At 39.4% G+C, this 17513-nt stretch overlaps 1 protein-coding gene across 1 annotated transcript in view; it reads left to right on the top strand.

Annotated features, from left to right (window-relative positions):
* VWC2L (von Willebrand factor C domain containing 2 like) overlaps window positions 1–17400 on the top strand; it is a 156549-nt gene extending 139149 nt beyond the window's left edge. Inside the window, exon 3 of the mRNA XM_049614972.1 lies at window positions 17252–17400. Within this exon, the coding sequence (XP_049470929.1) occupies window positions 17252–17400 (149 nt within the window). The remainder of the gene's footprint in view (window positions 1–17251) is intronic.
* Window positions 17401–17513: the final 113 nt, after the last annotated feature.

The raw sequence follows: 17513 nt of genomic DNA, 5'->3' as shown, positions 1-17513 counted from the left end.
AAAATAAAATAAAATAAAATAAAATAAAATAAAATAAAATAAAATAAAATAAAATAAATACAATAAAATAATAACAAGGCTTCCTGAATGTGTAGTCTATTTTTTTTTTCCACATGTCACTTTTAAGCCTGTTGACATCCAGCTTCCTCCCCACAAGGATACAGAAATTGCTTTGGCCTGGGCCATCCAGGACCTGCTGGATTCTAAATATACATTCAACTTATTTCATTCCACATCCCAGTAGCACTTGACTCCTTATTGAATCCTTCTTCTCTACTGACTTCCATTACATCTTCTTATATCACTTTTAGAGTCATTCATTCCCAGACCCCTTGTCAGGGTTCTATTCCTCTACCCATGATTTAAATGTTAGTTCCTTGGGGTTCCATCAATAGTAACCTTCCCATTACTTATTCTCTCTCTTCCAAAGAGGCCACTTCCATGGATGCAGTCACCATTTGTGTCTTGAAAATGCCTGAAATGGTGCTTTAAGTTCAAATATCACCCTTGATGTCTCAACCCTTATATCCCACTACTTACTCTGACCTCTAAAGACATTTAAAACTCAGTATTGTACAACTGAACTCCAGACCTTACTTAATCCTGTATTACTCCTGTCAGTGAAAGATACCACTCGCTATCCACTCATCAGCAAGAACTATAAACATTTTATGTCCTTCCTCTTCCATACTACTTACATCCATATTCCATCGAGTCTACTTTCTTTACTATTACCCCAGCTCATCCTCTTTTCTACACTCCTGCTGCCACTGGTTCATTGTGGGCCTTTCCCATTTCTTTCCTGGAGCAATTACTGTTCTTGCACCCTCCAGCTTGGGTGCCTTCCAGCCCCACCCCACACTAGAGCATTCTGACTCTAGCATAAATATGATGATGCTACTCTACCACTTGAAAATCCTTTAGTAGCAGTTCGATGCTTTTAACAGTGAACGCCATTCTTCTCAGTGCGGCTTCCAAGGTCTTCTGGAACCTGGCCACTGTCCTTCCTACTCTTCCAGCCTCAGCTCCCTACATTCCTACTGGGACCTTAAACTTAAGCTACATAGAATCCTTACATTTTTTCCAATGAATCATAACCCCTTCTTGCTCATTCCACTTACTTAGCTTGCACTATCCTTTCTTATCCACCACCGTCACCCTGATCCTTCACCAAACTATTTCCCAGTCTTCCCACAAGATCCACTCAATCTTCACATCTTCCAGGAAGCCTTCTTTGTCCTCAGTTTTTATTAGGTCCCCTCCTCCATTCTCCCATAGAGTTCTATTTCTGTGTACTTGCCTCACTTCTGCTGGAGTGGAAGCTCATTAAGAGCTGGGAGGTGGTCTTATTATCACTGTATCTTCACTGATTTGCACCTAGGTAGCTTTCAACAAATGTTCATAAATAAATGAGTAAGCTATTCTTGATATAATTGATATCTAGCCATTGGCAATTCCTGGGAAGGCAGCAGACTTGGGGATATCCTTGAGATGAGACTGGCCACATTTGGACCTTACCTGAATTCTCTGGATACCTCTTCTCTCTGCCCTCCCCACTTCTAAATGTTTCCTCTAAATTCAAGGAAAAATTATTTGCACGGGCAAGAATAAAATCAAGATTTCTAGACTCCCTGGGAGTGGAGGGGCAGGACATAAGTCTATAATTGTAACTTATTTATTTGCTTGTTAAGGCACGAAACTATTTTCCTATTTTCAGAAAACTCAATGGGCTCTTCAGTAATATTTTTTCTGTATAAACCCTCACTAATTTTCCTACCTGGAAATAAATATTGGTATCTAAAGTCCATTTATGTTTATGATACAAGGCCAGGGTTCCGATGCATGATCTGAATGACCATACAGAATGTATTATCAGAGACAAAATTGCACCTCTGAGTGTCTCCATACATCAGCAAAGCAGAGAGTTCTTTCTAAAGTTCAGTTTTGGAAGTTGTTTATTCTGAAACAATTCAAGCTTGGGCCAGACTGGTTGTTTTTCTGCCTTAAATTGCATTGTGGACCTCAAGGAAAAGAACAAACAGTTGGCAAATTTACAGCGTTTAAATAAAATTGCCTTAACTTGAGGGAATTCCCTTAATATTGCTTGTGATTTTTTTCTCTCTTTTTAAGAACTTTCCCATTTCACAGGAATTCAGAACATGAAATGGTGACACACAGGATATGCTTCTAGCTAAAGTTCTCATAAAACAACAACAACACAGTATCTTTTCAACGTAAATTCCTTATGCATTGGATACCACAGCCAAAGTATAGGATAGGACCTGAAATGACAAATCTCAGATAATGTTCATTTTCCATAACACTGTATGTAATTCTGTCAGCAAACCTAGCATACTATAATCTTAGGCCAGGAGTCCATACCAGGAGGACTTGCAGTAAATATATAATAACCTAATTATTTGGTGAATAAGCTTCACTTCCCTTTGTTCTCCAGCCTAAGTCCTTTGTCTACAATTTCAACTACCCTGTTGTTAATATCTCCCATCCCTTTGTTTTAATCACCACAAGACTGCCAAAGCCCCAAAACTAGAGAATAGCTAACACTTACTGAGTGCATACAATATACTGACTATTCTCCATACTTTGTGTGTATGAACTCATGTAATAATCACAACAATCCCATCAGGTGGATACTCTTACTGTTCCCAGGTCATAGATGAGGAAATGGAAGCACAGAGAGATAAGTGACTCGCCCAAGGTGACAGGCTATTAAATCATGACTGCCTGCTTAAGGCACTCTTTCTCAATATCGGTGAGCTCTCGTGGAGACGACTGCACAAACAAATTGGTACCATTACAAAGTGTGGTCGCCATCCTCATCTGGACCTTCACCTGTTCAATAATTTCATTGTTTCCACAGTCAGCATTTTCATTCTCCCCAAAGCCTGCCTCAACCCCTCCCTTTCCTCACCTTCTCCCTCCACTCAGATTAGTGCCCCTCATTCTTCCTAGAGGAAATAAAAATTACAGATACAAACTCCTTCAGCCTCTTATTTATTGCCTATCACGATGGAAGGGGGTTCCTATCTGCTATCTAAGAACATAGAATTCCATGTTCTCTGGCTTTCTCAGACACTCTGTTCTATCAAGTATTCTCCCCACCTTGCCAACCCTACTTTTTTTTTTACATTCAACCTCTCTCTCCCCTCTATTTGTTTTCCACCAGCATTTAAACATATTTATCTCTCTCACCTTAAATATCCTTTCTCAGCCTTGGCCTCATACAGCTACTGACTGGACTGTATGTCTATATCCCCTTACTGCCCACCCATTCCTCAACTTTCTTCAGCCTGGCATTTACCTTCACTACTCCATAGAAATGGCTCTTGGGAGTCACCAATAAGCATGTCTCTGTCCCTATATCAGTTGTCATCTCAACCTCATTTGACACTGCTGTCATCTATCCTACCAGAAGTATGTCCTTTCCTTTGCTTCTTGGATACCACATACTACTGCTTTTCCTCCTTCCTCTTTGAAGACTTCTTAAGTCACCTTGGTTGGCCACAACTCTTTGTCTGCTTCTTAAATGATAATGGTGTCCTAGACTCTCTTGCTGGGCTATACCAAGCTCCAGGGAAACCACATCTACTCCCTTGGCTTCAATTACCATTCATTTGCCAGAAACTCCCAACTGTCTCTGCCCAGCTCAGTCAGTTCTGTTCTGCTATTCATCTCCATTCAAATGATTCATGTGTATAGCAGTTCAAATTTTCTAACATTAACTGCATTCTTTTTCCCCCAAATCCTGGTCATTCATCAGTGTCCCATAACCTTGCTTAAATCATCTTCTACTTTATTACACACATTTGGTCTACCACCAAATCATGTTGATTGGACCTCCTAAATATTGTTCAAACTCACTCATTGCTCTCTATTTCCAGGGCTACCACCCTAGTCTACACCACGATTATCTTTGCCTGGACTAATTCAAGAACTGATTAAATTGGTCTACTTTCTGTAATAGAGTCTTCGCCTCTGCTCAACTCATTATCTACATTGAAGCCAGTGTATTCTATTTAAAAAGTAAATCTGGTGATGTCATGGTTTTGATTGCCCTTTAGATGCAATCCAAAATCCAAAATATAGTTTAAAAAAAACACTAAGAACTAGCTGCTACCTATGTCTCTATTCTATCCTTAGCCCACCTTCCACTGACTCTCTACTCTGCACTATCTCAAATGCTTCCCTGTGCACCAAGCTTTTATTGCACTTAGGAGCTGTTCATGTTACTTCTTTGTCCCTACCTCCCGTTATTCCTGAAGGCACCCTTCTGTGACTTCTAGACTAGATTAAATCCCCTTAGTATGTGTATTCTTCCTTTTAGTCTTCCTTTTATTTTCCATAAACTTTATCCCCTTATTGGTATTCAATATCTACTTTTGCCATATGCATATAGGAAGGAAATACGTTTGTCTGGTGGGCATTGTATTTCCAGACTAAAATATTTCTAGACTCGTTATACAGTTTGTAGACTATATATTTTTACCATTTATTTTAATCTTGTCATCATTTCTGTGTCACAGTTATTAGCTATTTAGATGGACATTAGCAAAAATGTCACTTTGTTACTTAAATTACCCATGGCATATCTAATAATACATCACTATGAAAATCACAGAAATGTCAGTAGGGCATCTTTGGTCATATAATCCAATAATGAAATAATCTGCCCATCACCTTTTTTTCAGTTGCAAGGCATTTTATGTCTTTGAACATAGAGAATGAAAATGGAAAGTTTTCTCTTTATATCCATCATGAAGTGATGTGTCTGTGTGTGCGTGTGCATGCACGTATGTCTGCGTGTCTGTGGTGATGCCCACTTTGTTGGTAAGCACACCCATTGCCTTATGTCCCTCTCTCCAGTGAGGATATGACGTCCATTTTAGTGTGTTCACTCAAGCATATTATTTTAAGGAAACAAAAATAGGTTTGCAATTTTTTCATCAATGAAGGAGGCAATTTTCAAAGATACTAAATTAGCTGTCAGAAGTAGAAAGCCTGTTGCTTAAAGAAATTTTATATTTTTATATGAAAGTTAGACAAACTGTCATACAAGCTTTTCTAGCCTGTTTCTATCCCAGAGATAAATATATACTATTTTCTTTCCAATAATAACCAACTTGTTTTTTGGAAAGTGAGGTCATTAGAGCAGCCAAAATGGTTCCAAATGCCAAGTTTCACACATGACTCTTTGATTCTCAAAGCTGTCATGTGGGTAAAAATCACACTTGTCAACGAAACACAATAATGACAGCTCAGATGCTATGCTGAAACTTGAAAGTAATTGAACCATTTAAACACCATTTACTTGCTCAGAATTTCTCCTCAAGAATGACCCTGTTGCTAAAAGCCTATGTTGTTGTAGCATGATGAATTCATTGCTTTTTGGATAAACTCAGTCTATTTTGAGGCATCTTCCAAACCTCAGACTAACTATGCTTGCTATCTTCGTGGTGCCCAAAGGTAAGGTTCTTTCTTATCCAAGCTCTGCCTTATCCTGAAGTAGTGGTTCTCAAATTTCAACCTGCATTGGAATCACCTGAAATGTTCCTTAAAGCACAGACTGTGGGTTCCCTAGCCAGAGGCTCTGATTCAGCCAGTGTCTAGTGGGGCTGGAGAATTTGCATTTCAAAGGTGTTCTCAGTGACGCTGATGATCAAGGCTCGCACTGAGCAACCCTGTCCTAAAGATAGGCCCTTTTCCACAACAGGCAGCATTCTTTCCTACCAGATTACATAAAGATTTCCTCTGGGCCATTAGGGACAGCTCTTTATCCTTTGGTAATTCCTTGTTGCTGTTACCAATAAAAATATCATGAAAGCCACATGTGTAATTTTAAATGTTCTAAATTTAATGTCAAATTTAGTGTCAAATTTAAACAATTTTTAAGTATGTGTTTTTAATTAGCCACTTTAGAAAACTAAAAAAAGGGACAAAATAATACATTTTATTGAACCAAATATACCTCAAATATTTTCATCCAACATATAATTGACACAAAAATATTAAGCTATGAACTTAATTTAATATTTAATAAAAATATGAGCTATTGTATTTTGGGGGGATGTTTTTATTTTAAAGAGAGAGAGCGTGCACACATGAGTGGCAGAGAAGGAAGGAGAGAGAGGGAGAGGGAGAGGGAGAGGGAGAGGGAGAGGGAGAGGGAGGGAGGGAGGGAGGGAGAGAGAGAGAGAGAGAGAGAGAGAGAGAGAGAGAGAGAGAATCTTAAGCAGGCTCCATGCTGAGCATGGAGCCCTATGCTGGGCTCAATCCCAGGGTCCTGGGATCATGATCTGAGCCAAATCCAAGAGCTGGATGCTCAACCGACTGAGCCACCCCGGTGCTCCACTCACGTTTACTTCTTGCACTTACAGCACATGTCATTTTGGACTAGGGACATTTCCAATGTCTCATAGGCAGACATGGCTAGTTGCTACTGTACTACACAGCATAGCCATAAAACTTTAGAGTCAAGAAAATGAATATTAATAGTTCTGTTTGGTCTGTCCCTTTTTATGACTTTCACTACATTTCCTCACCTGATGGTCTGCTGCATTATCAATTTAATAACAGACTTTAAGGGAAAAAAGGAACCATTACATCATTAAGTGTACACATTGATTTTAAAATGCATGCTAATGTAAGAACTCTGTTTTATACATAGAATCATGACGCACTTGCACATATCATGATATGATGTACTTGTTTTTCTCCTGACACTTTGTCCTATTCATCTCCCTCCACCATCAGCAATCCCTCTCTCCAGCAAGATAATCCATGTTAACAATTTAGTATTGGTATCTCTTTAGTTTCCCTCTATCTGCATATAATCCTGGTCAAGCATACAAACAGAAGTATATCTCTATTTGTTTTATTAAAATAGGATCAATATTGTACCCACTTTGCTGTATAATCCTGTTCTTATTCAGTTTCAACTCATGAAAATCTCTCCAAGTCAGTTGGAGGTTTTAATTCATTATTTTCAATAGCTACTGAAGAGTCTATGGAGGCGCACACATAATTTATTCAATATGTCCATGATTGGTAGCCATTTGCACTTATCCTGTTCTTGTTTTCAAGAGAAATACTGTAGAAGACTCAATAGGTAGTGATGGATGGATGGATGGATGGATGGATGGATGGATGGATGGAAGGATGGACAGAAAGGTAATTCAGATGTTTAGATACACTCTCCCTATACAATGCAGTCTTTGCTAGCCTTTAATTTAGACTTTCTCCCACCATATCTGGACATTTCTTTCTAACAAACAAAACCAGTCATCATTAATTGACTAAACCATTTTAAATCATTTTTCTAATGAATCTTTCTACGGTCAACAGCTAGTTCATTCTAATAGATCTCCCTTTAATTCTCCCCAGGGATGCTCCTTCTAGGTGTTCTTTTCATCTGCCTTGCTTTCTGGTAAACAGTCAACAAATCTGGGGAAATGTAGAAATGATTTTACTGTTGTATGCTCATTTACCTTGCAAAAAAAAATTAATTGGCATTAATAAGATTAATTCCATCACTGATGTTCCCATTTATTTTAATTAGACTAGAAATCAAAGGCCCTAGAATCCATATCCTGCCCAAAGTAGTCTATATTGTGACTCAGGTAATAATAATAATCAGAATAAATGGCAACAACATGTACTGCATGTTCATATGTGACAGGTGCTGCTCTAAGTCCTTTAATGTATTAATTCATTTGCTTTTTCAAAATCTCATAAGGTAGGCATACTTATTTCAATATTATTCCCACTTTACGGCTAGGGACACTGCTGAGATGATATCTCTAGTAAATGACAGAAACAAGATTGAAACATAGAGGGTATGACTCCAGAGTTCTAATCTCACACGTAGTAAATCACCTCATTCCTTCTTTCTTTGAACCTCAGTGTCCTCAGCTGTAAAATAGGTACAATTATACCCATTCTTCCTAATTTTAGGATTGTGGAGAGAAAAATAAAAAGTGATCTGAAAACCACAGAAAGCTCTCACAAGGGGAGGGAGTCTTATTGTAGCTTGGACAATTGGGTAGGACTATTTAATCATTTGAAGCAAAAATTGAGCAGATAAAATGTTTTATACAACAGCAAATTAAGCCATGTTCTGACCACACATCCTTCTGAAGGTGAGACTGGGCATATGTGTCCCACTAATGCAGAATTTGAACTGCTCCTGATTCTCTGAGCCTGCTGATTCTCCTGAAATTAGCCAACCTTTACCCTTATTGTGTAGCTTGACCGTGTCCTTCCACTCTCCGCTCTGCACCCGGAATTTCACTTAATTGGAGTACCAGGCTATAAATCTTACATACTTAAGGGCCAGAAAACTCTCTGGAGCTCTCACACCGAAATTTGTGTGGGAGTTCAGCAATATTGAATTTTCAAATAAAATGATTAACAGGCACCTCTAGGGCAGCCTCGAAGAAAACAATCCTTCCTGAATTTTGCCACCTTAATCTGAGGAAGCTTTTTGTTCTTAGGTTTAATAAAATGGTTGTGAGGTAACGTAGGGATGGGTGACGAAAAGCAGGCTGAGAGAGACCTGCATTCTCTGGGCTGGAATCTCCCTTTAGCAACTTCTGTCTGTCCAGGCCTGACAGGGCCATTGGAACATGTTACTGGGGAGGTTTGAGTCACTAAAATTTTAACTGCTATCAGCTCTCATTACTGTTTTGTTTTGTTTTGGTTTTGTTTTTTGTTTTTTTTGGTTTACAACCATTTTCTCCAAGATTTTAATAATTGAAAATGGGTACACCTGATCAGAAAGCCTATTTGCTTTTCAGTAGCGTAACAACATCTATCAGATTTCATGGAGCAGAGAATTAAAATCAGTTGAAAGGAAGAACATAATCCAATCCAATTGTACCCCCAGACTGAGGCCTGCAAGCCTACTATTTGCTGAAACAATGATTTAGATGCCCTGCCAAATAAATATAGGATGTTTATGGCCTTGCACAATAGGAATCTGCCTCATTTATGCAGCAGGAAGATCATTTACAACCAATTTCTAAAAGACACCAAGCGTCAATAATAAATTTTCAAATCAAGGCCAGAAATTGCAATACTCAAAAGGGGACTATTAAGCAATATGAAGTTGTTGTCAGAAAAAGGATTTTCAGGGACACCATACCAATTTATAATCTGGAAGCATCTATAAAGTAGTCATGAGCAGCTTGGTTTTTGTAGTCACTGGGAAGGAGGAAGCTTGGCTGTAAAGAGGATCTGGGTCGACAAGCAACAAGAACAAGGCATCACCTACTGAGACATCTCAGTGCCAGGCTGGCTGCCCTCTGAGATGATCACAAGAATCGTGCTGCATTCTCAGCCAGATCTGCTTCTTGGGAGTGACTCCTGCTTTGCAGTTACGAAAAAGAGGTTGAATAAAGCTGCTGGAGGGGCCTACTTCTCTGCTCCATGTGGGGATTTCATAGCCAGGTTTTCCCCTTTACATTCACCCTTTTGCCTATTCACCCCTTTACCTACACACACACACACACACACACACACACACACACATATACTTCTCTTTCTCAAGAAACAGGAATTTAAATTCTCTAGCCTTTCCCCTCTAATACATCCTACCATATCCCAGATTCTATTAGAACTTGAAGGAAGTGAAAAGCAGCTCACAGAAAAGATTACTTCTGGGATGGAACAGGGCAATCTGGCTGTGTATCCCAGCTCCATCCCTTACCAGCTGTGTGCCTTTCTCGAAGTCACCTGTAAACTTTCTATGCCTCCTTGTCTCTCTTATTAAAAAAAATGGTAGTGCATGTGAGGAAGAAATAAGGTCATTCATGAAAATTCTTACTACTTAAGAAGTAGTCAAAAACTGTTAACTGCTGGAAGTCACGAACAGGAGAGCCGATTATGACTGCCACTGGAGGAAATAACAGTAAACATAAGCAAAGACTCTCCTCAAGGAAAGCAGTCAACCAGGGGTCAGAATAGGAGAGCTGAAATATAAGCTCTCCTGCCATGTGTTCTCTGCCTTTTATCAAGTCCCTTAATCTCTCTGAGCTTTACTTCCCTCACCTGTGCAATGATAACCACCTTACATCCTTAGGGTGAATATGAAATAAGAAAACATAGATAAACATGTTCTGTAAACCATAAAGAATTTTCCCACTCTTGGTCTGGCCCTCAACTGGTCTTGTTTACTTTCTTCAGGGAATGACTGGAAATGGCCATGTTTGTTTCTGTGCCTTTTATCTGATTCAGCCTACTCGAATATCAACAACCTGAAGGCAGAAACTTTGTCTTATTAACAACTATATCACTCATGTTTAGAGCAATCTCGTTCTGAATGTTTATTTTGTGTTCTGATGTGAGACAAGCATATTGGCCATCAGCCTGGAAACAAACTAACTAACTTGAAACAGGTGAAATTTGCCCTCATTGACCTGTCTCTCCTCATCCATTTTAACATCAGAAATGAACGACTGCCTCCTTCCTATGACTAGGGAATCCTCTATACATAAAGAAAGCCCATTTCTCCCTAGAAAAGCTACAACAGCCAGGTAGTCGTGTTCCAGCCTCCCTTGCAGCTAGGGTACAGGCAGTTGACTAAGCTCTGTCTCCAGGATTACCTGCCGCAGACTTCAAACTGGAAGCTAGTAATTTCAAGAAGTGTGGGACCACAGCCTCTTTTCTGGCAAGACTGGTAAGAGAGGCAGCTGTAATGATGCTTCTAGCAGCATCCAGGGTCCTGGGCTGGAGATACTGACGGAGCAAGCTGCTATATCTGCACCCAAGTTGTATTTTTACTGGTTTAAATCTGTAGCATGAGTTTGGCCCTTGTTCCTGATTGTATTACCTCCAAGCTTCATTCTTTTTGGTATTCTGGATATTCTCTATATACAGCTTCCTGTAATTAGTGCATTTTAAGTTTAAATTATCTAGAAATGATTTTGTTGCTTGACGGATAGGATCCTCTTCTTCCCCAAACAGTCCACTGTCTCCATCAGATTGCATGTAATCCTGGTCCCCAAAGGGACTCCAACTAAGCTGTCCCACTAGAAATTATCCCTCCTTTTCAGCCCTCCTTGCCCCCCGCTCACCCCCCAGATCAAACTGCACATTTCCTGGAGCATTTTCTCTTAAGACCTTACTTTGTATAGGGATAATATGATCAATTCACTTAAGCCAATGTGTTAATTACTGACACTGACTTAATATAACTCCAGCATCTTAACAGAGACTTTTAATGCCTCAAAGCAAAGGAGAAAAGAATGTGTTTTTACTGTTACTCAGTGCCAGGGCCTGCGAGTGTTCTACTCTTTGCTATCTCTTTGTCTGGTGCCTCCATCAAGATGTATCATGTCTACTCCAACAATGGGTGCCCTATGGACCAATCATACAATGATACTGGTGCCATTTATTAAATCAATGTCTTTACTCCATGATTTTTTTTGTGATCAGTTCATTTATTTTTTTATTTTTATTTTATTTTTTAATGTGAAATTTATTGTCAAATTGGTTTCCATACAACACCCAGTGCTCATCCCCAACAGGTGCCCTCCTCAATGTCCATCACCCACTTTCCCCTCCCTCCCACCACTAACAACCCTCAGTTTATTCTCAGTTTTTAAGAGTCTCTTATGGTTTGCCTCCCTCCCTCTCTGTAACTTTTTTTCCCCCTTCCCCTCCCCCATGGTCTTCTGTTAAGTTTCTCAGGATCCACATAAGAGTGAAAACATACGGTATCTGTCTTTCTCTGTATGACTTATTTCACTTAGCCTAACACTCTCCAGTTCCATCCACATTGCTACAAAAGGCCATATTTCATTCTTGCTCATTGCCATTTACTTCATGATTAAACACATATACATGCACATGCACGCACAGACACACACCTCTACTTAAAATACTTCAATGGCTTCCTATTGCCAAAATAATGTCCGTGAGATTATAAAATTCCTGAATACTTAACAATTGGCTCTTGCAAGCCAGTATGAACCACCAGCTCCTGCAGACAACTGTCTTCCTGGCCACATCTTGCTACACACATCACTCTAACCCCACAGCTTTTTCTACCTGTTCATTGAGTCATACTCTCCCTCTGCCCCCACCCAAACCAAATCTTTCCATGGACCCATAGGCCAAGTTCTCTGTTACAACCTTCTACAGCTCTGTTATCCTCTTCTTCAGAACCTTATTTCAGGTTATGTATTTGTTCCTCCATGTAATCAATGTGACATTTAACACTATAAGCAAGTGAGCATCTGCAGGAGGTGTGATCAGAGTAGCAATAGACTTCCTTTTATATGTAGTTTCTATGTGCTCTTTTATGCAGGAAATCTCAGGACTTAGCAAGGAGAACTTCAGTGCCTGAGCAAATCTGCTCAGTTCTTACAACCACAAATACAGCGGAATCTATTTTCTCCTGGCTTCTTAGATTATTGAAGCAGGATGAAATCACTCCAAATGCCAGTGATCAGAAGTCTGATCACTAGATACTCTATGCAGATGCTTCATAAGCTATATCTGCAAGGTTGAAGTAGGAAGATGGGGAAAAATAATCCTGCAGGAAAGACTGAGAAGCAGGCACCTCATGACCACCTTACCAAAGCACCAGAGCATGGCCTCCTTATAAGATTTCTTTTGAATAATTTCTATTGTGGAAAAGAAAATGTTTGCCAAAAAGGTCTTACTGTATAACTGTGTAAATTAAGTACTTAACGAAGTACAGAATAATAGGAAAACTCTGCTTCATGGAAGATCTTTTTCATGTAGATGTATCCCTAGCCTGCTTTCCCTTCTTCCTTCCCTGTTCCAGCTCCTAGTAAATATTTGAATTTCATTTTCAATTTTAATGCATCTCCAAAAATATGAATCCTTTCTGAGACTAGACCATATGGGTCCCCATTAGTTTTTGGGTTATACAGTGCTTGCCTAAGGTCACAAAGATAATCAATCATAGAACCACAACTTGAACCAGGACTCCTAAGTCATAGTCCACTTTCATTCTGCTTCTTATCTGGTCTATTTCCAGTACCAGCGGGAATTTCATGCCACCCGAAGGAAAACCAAAGCTTTGCTACTCAAGCTCTTCTCCATGGGAAATTTCTTGTAGTTGTTAGATAAATTGTGTTTTCTGGAGAGTATTAGATTATACAATATAAAACCAATAAATCTGATGACTATCTATAGAAAGACAGTCTCACTTATTTTTAACCATCAAGCTTCTTAACTCAGACCATGTGTCCTCAATACTAAAACCAACTAGACTTCGAGATTCTGATCAGAAGCTTAGGATCTGGGTTAATGAAAGCCAGCAATGTGCTCCTAGACGTTTGCCTCTTTTTGTGGGCAATTAAAAGCATTCTACAGATCAGAGAGATTTGATTCATATCCCTTTGATGCCACTTCCTAGGTACATGAACTCAACCGAGTTATTTTCTATCTCTGAGGCTCAGAGATAATGTACCTTACATGGTTTATATGGCTGAAGGTGAGAATGTGCACCTTAACATGGCTTATTGGAATGATTAAATGGCACAAATTCCTGGCATGAAGTAAGTGCTCAAGAAATTATCACTATGTCTTACCATTCATTGACAGAGATTTCTATATCAATATTACTAGGGCAAAGCCTTATGTATATGTAAGGTCTGACATATTAGTTCAAAAAATAATTCTGCTCCTATCATATAACTAGACAGTTCATACTTTTTAGTGAAATAAAGATATACTGAGTTTGGAATATGTGGCAAACACAGCATTAAGCCTGACCAAAGGAAATGACAGGTATTCATTCAGTTCCTTTTTTTTTTTAAGTTTATTGTGTTTATTTTGAGAGAAAGTACAAGTGGGGGAAGGGCACAGACAGGGGGAGAGAGAGAGAGAATCCCAAGCAGGCTCCGCATTTATAGTGCAGAGCCTGGTGTGGGGCTCGAACTCACAAACTGTGAGATCATGACCTGGGCTGAAATCGGACACTTAACTGACTGAACCACCCAGGTGGCCCTTCAGTTCCTATTTTTAAGGAGCTGACAATTTCAGCTGACACATGATACCTTCTGTGTTCTTAAGGATCTCACCACACAGTTGGCAACTTGGTTCTCAGTTCTCTGAGCAATTACTCTGTGTGTGTGTGTGTGTGTGTGTGTGTGTTTCCAATTCCTTGAGAATCAATTCATCTCCATCTCCTCTTATTGTAGGTGTCTGAAGAAAGAAAGAACAGTTGGTTGCCACTCTTCACATAATAAGCCTTAATTCCCAGAGAGTTATTGAGTTATTCCTCTGTCTTCTCTTTCGAGATTAAATAATTCCAATCCCTTTAACCTTTTCTCACAGGTCCTACTTGCCAGGCTTCGGTTTAATCATTTTCTCTGCTCTCCCCTGGAATCTCTCCAAGTCTTCTACACTAAATACGTTGCTTTTGCCATTGGGTTTACTCTCTTAAGAAACGTATTCTTCCACATAAACCAAAACAAAAAGAAAGTATCCTCCCTAATAAAGAGAATAAATACAAAGATAGATTTCCTATGTAAGGAACCCATATAGGACACTCATATGCCTGAAACCAGTTACATTTGCTGTCACCACTATTAAGGAGAAAGGGACAAAACCAGAACAGTTTCCAAATAGTGCCAGCCATTGCACTTCACAATCATCTGAATTACTTTTAAGCAGGTAATACTATGAACCACACACTTGAGGCTTTAGTTACGCTGGAAGTTCTCAGAAGCATGCTAATAAAATCATTGTTAACGAGATCAAACGGGAATTTTTGATTCTGTAAAATACCTCTGGCCGCCAAGTCGACCATCAAGGTGGTTATTTATAGGCAGTGACTTTGTTCAGTCCTGGCAAAGTGCAAAGGATCTTTCTTTGCATTCTGTCCATCATGATAAATTAATATTTTCTGTGCTGAGAAAGCAGCACATTCTAAGGGGCTCTTAAGAAATGATGTAGAGAGGCTGATCAAATACACACTAATCATAGTATGACACCAACACATGCAGAAAGGAGCAGATAGGAGAACCATACCTCTAGTAAAATATCTCTTCAAGACATGCACAGTGACTTGTCAGAAATCTTTTTTACAAAAATCCCTCCCTCCTTTTTTCTCTTATTATGCCATTGAGATGAACCTGCCCCCTGTGAGCCAACAGAATGCCTATGCTTACACACAAATACACACATGCACTCTTAAGAATCTACTGAGAACTTTCCAAATCCCTTCAAGAAACTGAAAAAAAAACTCTTTACTAGATCATATTCTACTTGTTTCCAGGACTTCTTTGTTTTAGAACCACTATTTAGAAAAAAAAACTATTTTTCCTTCCCCATCTGGAAAAGTTACAAGCATACAATTGGGTGAGAAGAGTTGATTAGCAGTGGGAAGGTAGAGAGAGAAACCACTTCTTCCCCAGGAGGGGGGGGGGGGGGGGGCTTCAGGAAAACAGGTGGTAGCGGTCATCATGTTTGATTACTGAAGCTAGTTCAGCTCTGTCCAGATCCTGGCTGGCGTAGAACTAGCCAGGCTGAGAGAGGTCTGTCAACAACAGCCATGAGACAACCAGCTACATTCTGAAAAAGGCTCCAGGCCAAATTCTCTGCAGATTCCCTCTATTTTGGATCCAAAATAAATGAATGATTTCATGTGGAATTTTCCCAGGGGAGGTGTAGCCCCAAAGACAGTTCAGTCTATCAAACAATGAGTTAAATCCTAAAACAGTGATCCTTAAATCATCAGTGGTTAGGATGGCCAGCAGCTTATAACCACAGCATCATAACAAGAAGTACCGTTGTGGGTGATGGTTTGCTAACTGTTTAACTGTCACTGATGACCCATCATATCCCTCTTACTCTTGCTGGTCGGTTCTCTATGAGAACCATGCACAGGCACATGCCCCAGGTATTTGTCCAAGAGTGAAGGAAAGTCATAGGTACACGAAGGTCACTGGCTTATGTATGCACAACTGAAGTCTGGGAGCTCTAAAACAATGGATGATTAAAGCCATAGTGTATTAAATAGATTTGTGTTGAGAAATATACATTGCAACTTCATAGCTACCATTTTTATAAAAGATGTCAATTATGAAGTGGAACTACAAATCACCCCTGATTTTATTTATTTGGTGGTAAAGATAATCTCGTAAATTCTTATCAAGCAGTAAGAAAGTGAAAGTAGAACACTGATATTGATGTGTGTTACTTTGCAATGGTTATGGAAAGTGGCCAGTAATGCTGGGTCAATAAATCATGAGTAGACACAACTCCCTCTCTATCCAAATTTGTACTTTGGAAACTTACACCAAATTGTTTCAAAGAAACAGCAACTTGCACCACCCCACTACAATCCATTGCATCTTGGGAAGCAATTTTTATTCCATTTGATTTTGAAAAATAGTATCACCAGTACTGAATACTGGCATTTGTACCTTGGGAAGAAAGGGAAACTAAGAGAAAGGAGAGAAAGATAAGTAAAAAATTAAGATTGGTCAATTTTAAAAACATCCATCTCTACTAAGCAGGTGACATTTTCAGTAAAGCTTTTCTGAATCTGGAAAGTAAAATAAAATTCCTGCTGACTTTCAAAAGCCAACCATTTGGGTCATTCTTAAAAAAAAAAAAAAAAAAAAAGATAGCCAGCAGATTAAAGGAGCTCCATTTATAAAAATCAAATGAACCTCCAACAAAGCTTGTTTGGGGCATGAATAAATCATCTGGTCATGAATTATTTATTGTTATCAAGAAACAAGCTGGAGATTCCAGGAACTGGACTTTGGGAAGGTACTAAAGCCAGGCAATGAACAAGTTCATTGTGGCCCACCCACCATGGAAGTGAGAGGGCAGGCCACAGGGTACCATCATCTGAAGCAGACCACTCTAGACACCCTCTAGAGTTTCAGGGGATGCTTCTGCAGCATTTACACCCCAGAGCAGAAAGCAACTAGAGTTTTATACGTAGAATCATACTTTAGAAAACTGCAGTACTCAGTAACAGACGGTAAGATTGTTTTGAGCACTGTATCTTTTTTTTTTTTTTAAATACACATGGGGAATATGAGCTGTTTACAAGAGAGTAGAGGTTGAAAGTCTGCATTTAAAGGAGATAGCTAGAAAGTACCTCAGTAGTGAACTATGAAGAGTAGTCTGACCTACTCATTCATGGTTTTGGGGGTTGGCGTTTTGATGGGGGTTGGGGAGGGAAGAGAAAACAGGAGCCACTCAAATTTAATCAACTAATCAACATCTATGTGTGTTCCAGGTCCAAACTGCTTTGCAGGAACTACAATAATCCCGGCTGGCATTGAAGTGAAAGTGGATGAATGTAACATCTGTCACTGTCACAACGGGGACTGGTGGAAGCCTGCTCAGTGTTCAAAACGCGAATGCCAAGGCAAGCAGACTGTGTAGAACAAATTCCCAACCGATGAGGAGTTCTTAGGAGAGGATGCTATGGCTTCCACACTGCACATGTTTGAAACAAAACAAAACAAACAAACAAACTCCTGCCAGCTACAACAGGG

Source organism: Panthera uncia, assembly GCF_023721935.1.
Source record: "Panthera uncia isolate 11264 chromosome C1 unlocalized genomic scaffold, Puncia_PCG_1.0 HiC_scaffold_3, whole genome shotgun sequence".
Taxonomy (NCBI): Eukaryota; Metazoa; Chordata; class Mammalia; order Carnivora; family Felidae; genus Panthera; species Panthera uncia.
Note: the sequence above shows the minus strand (reverse complement) of the source record. Positions and strands in the feature narration are given on the sequence as shown.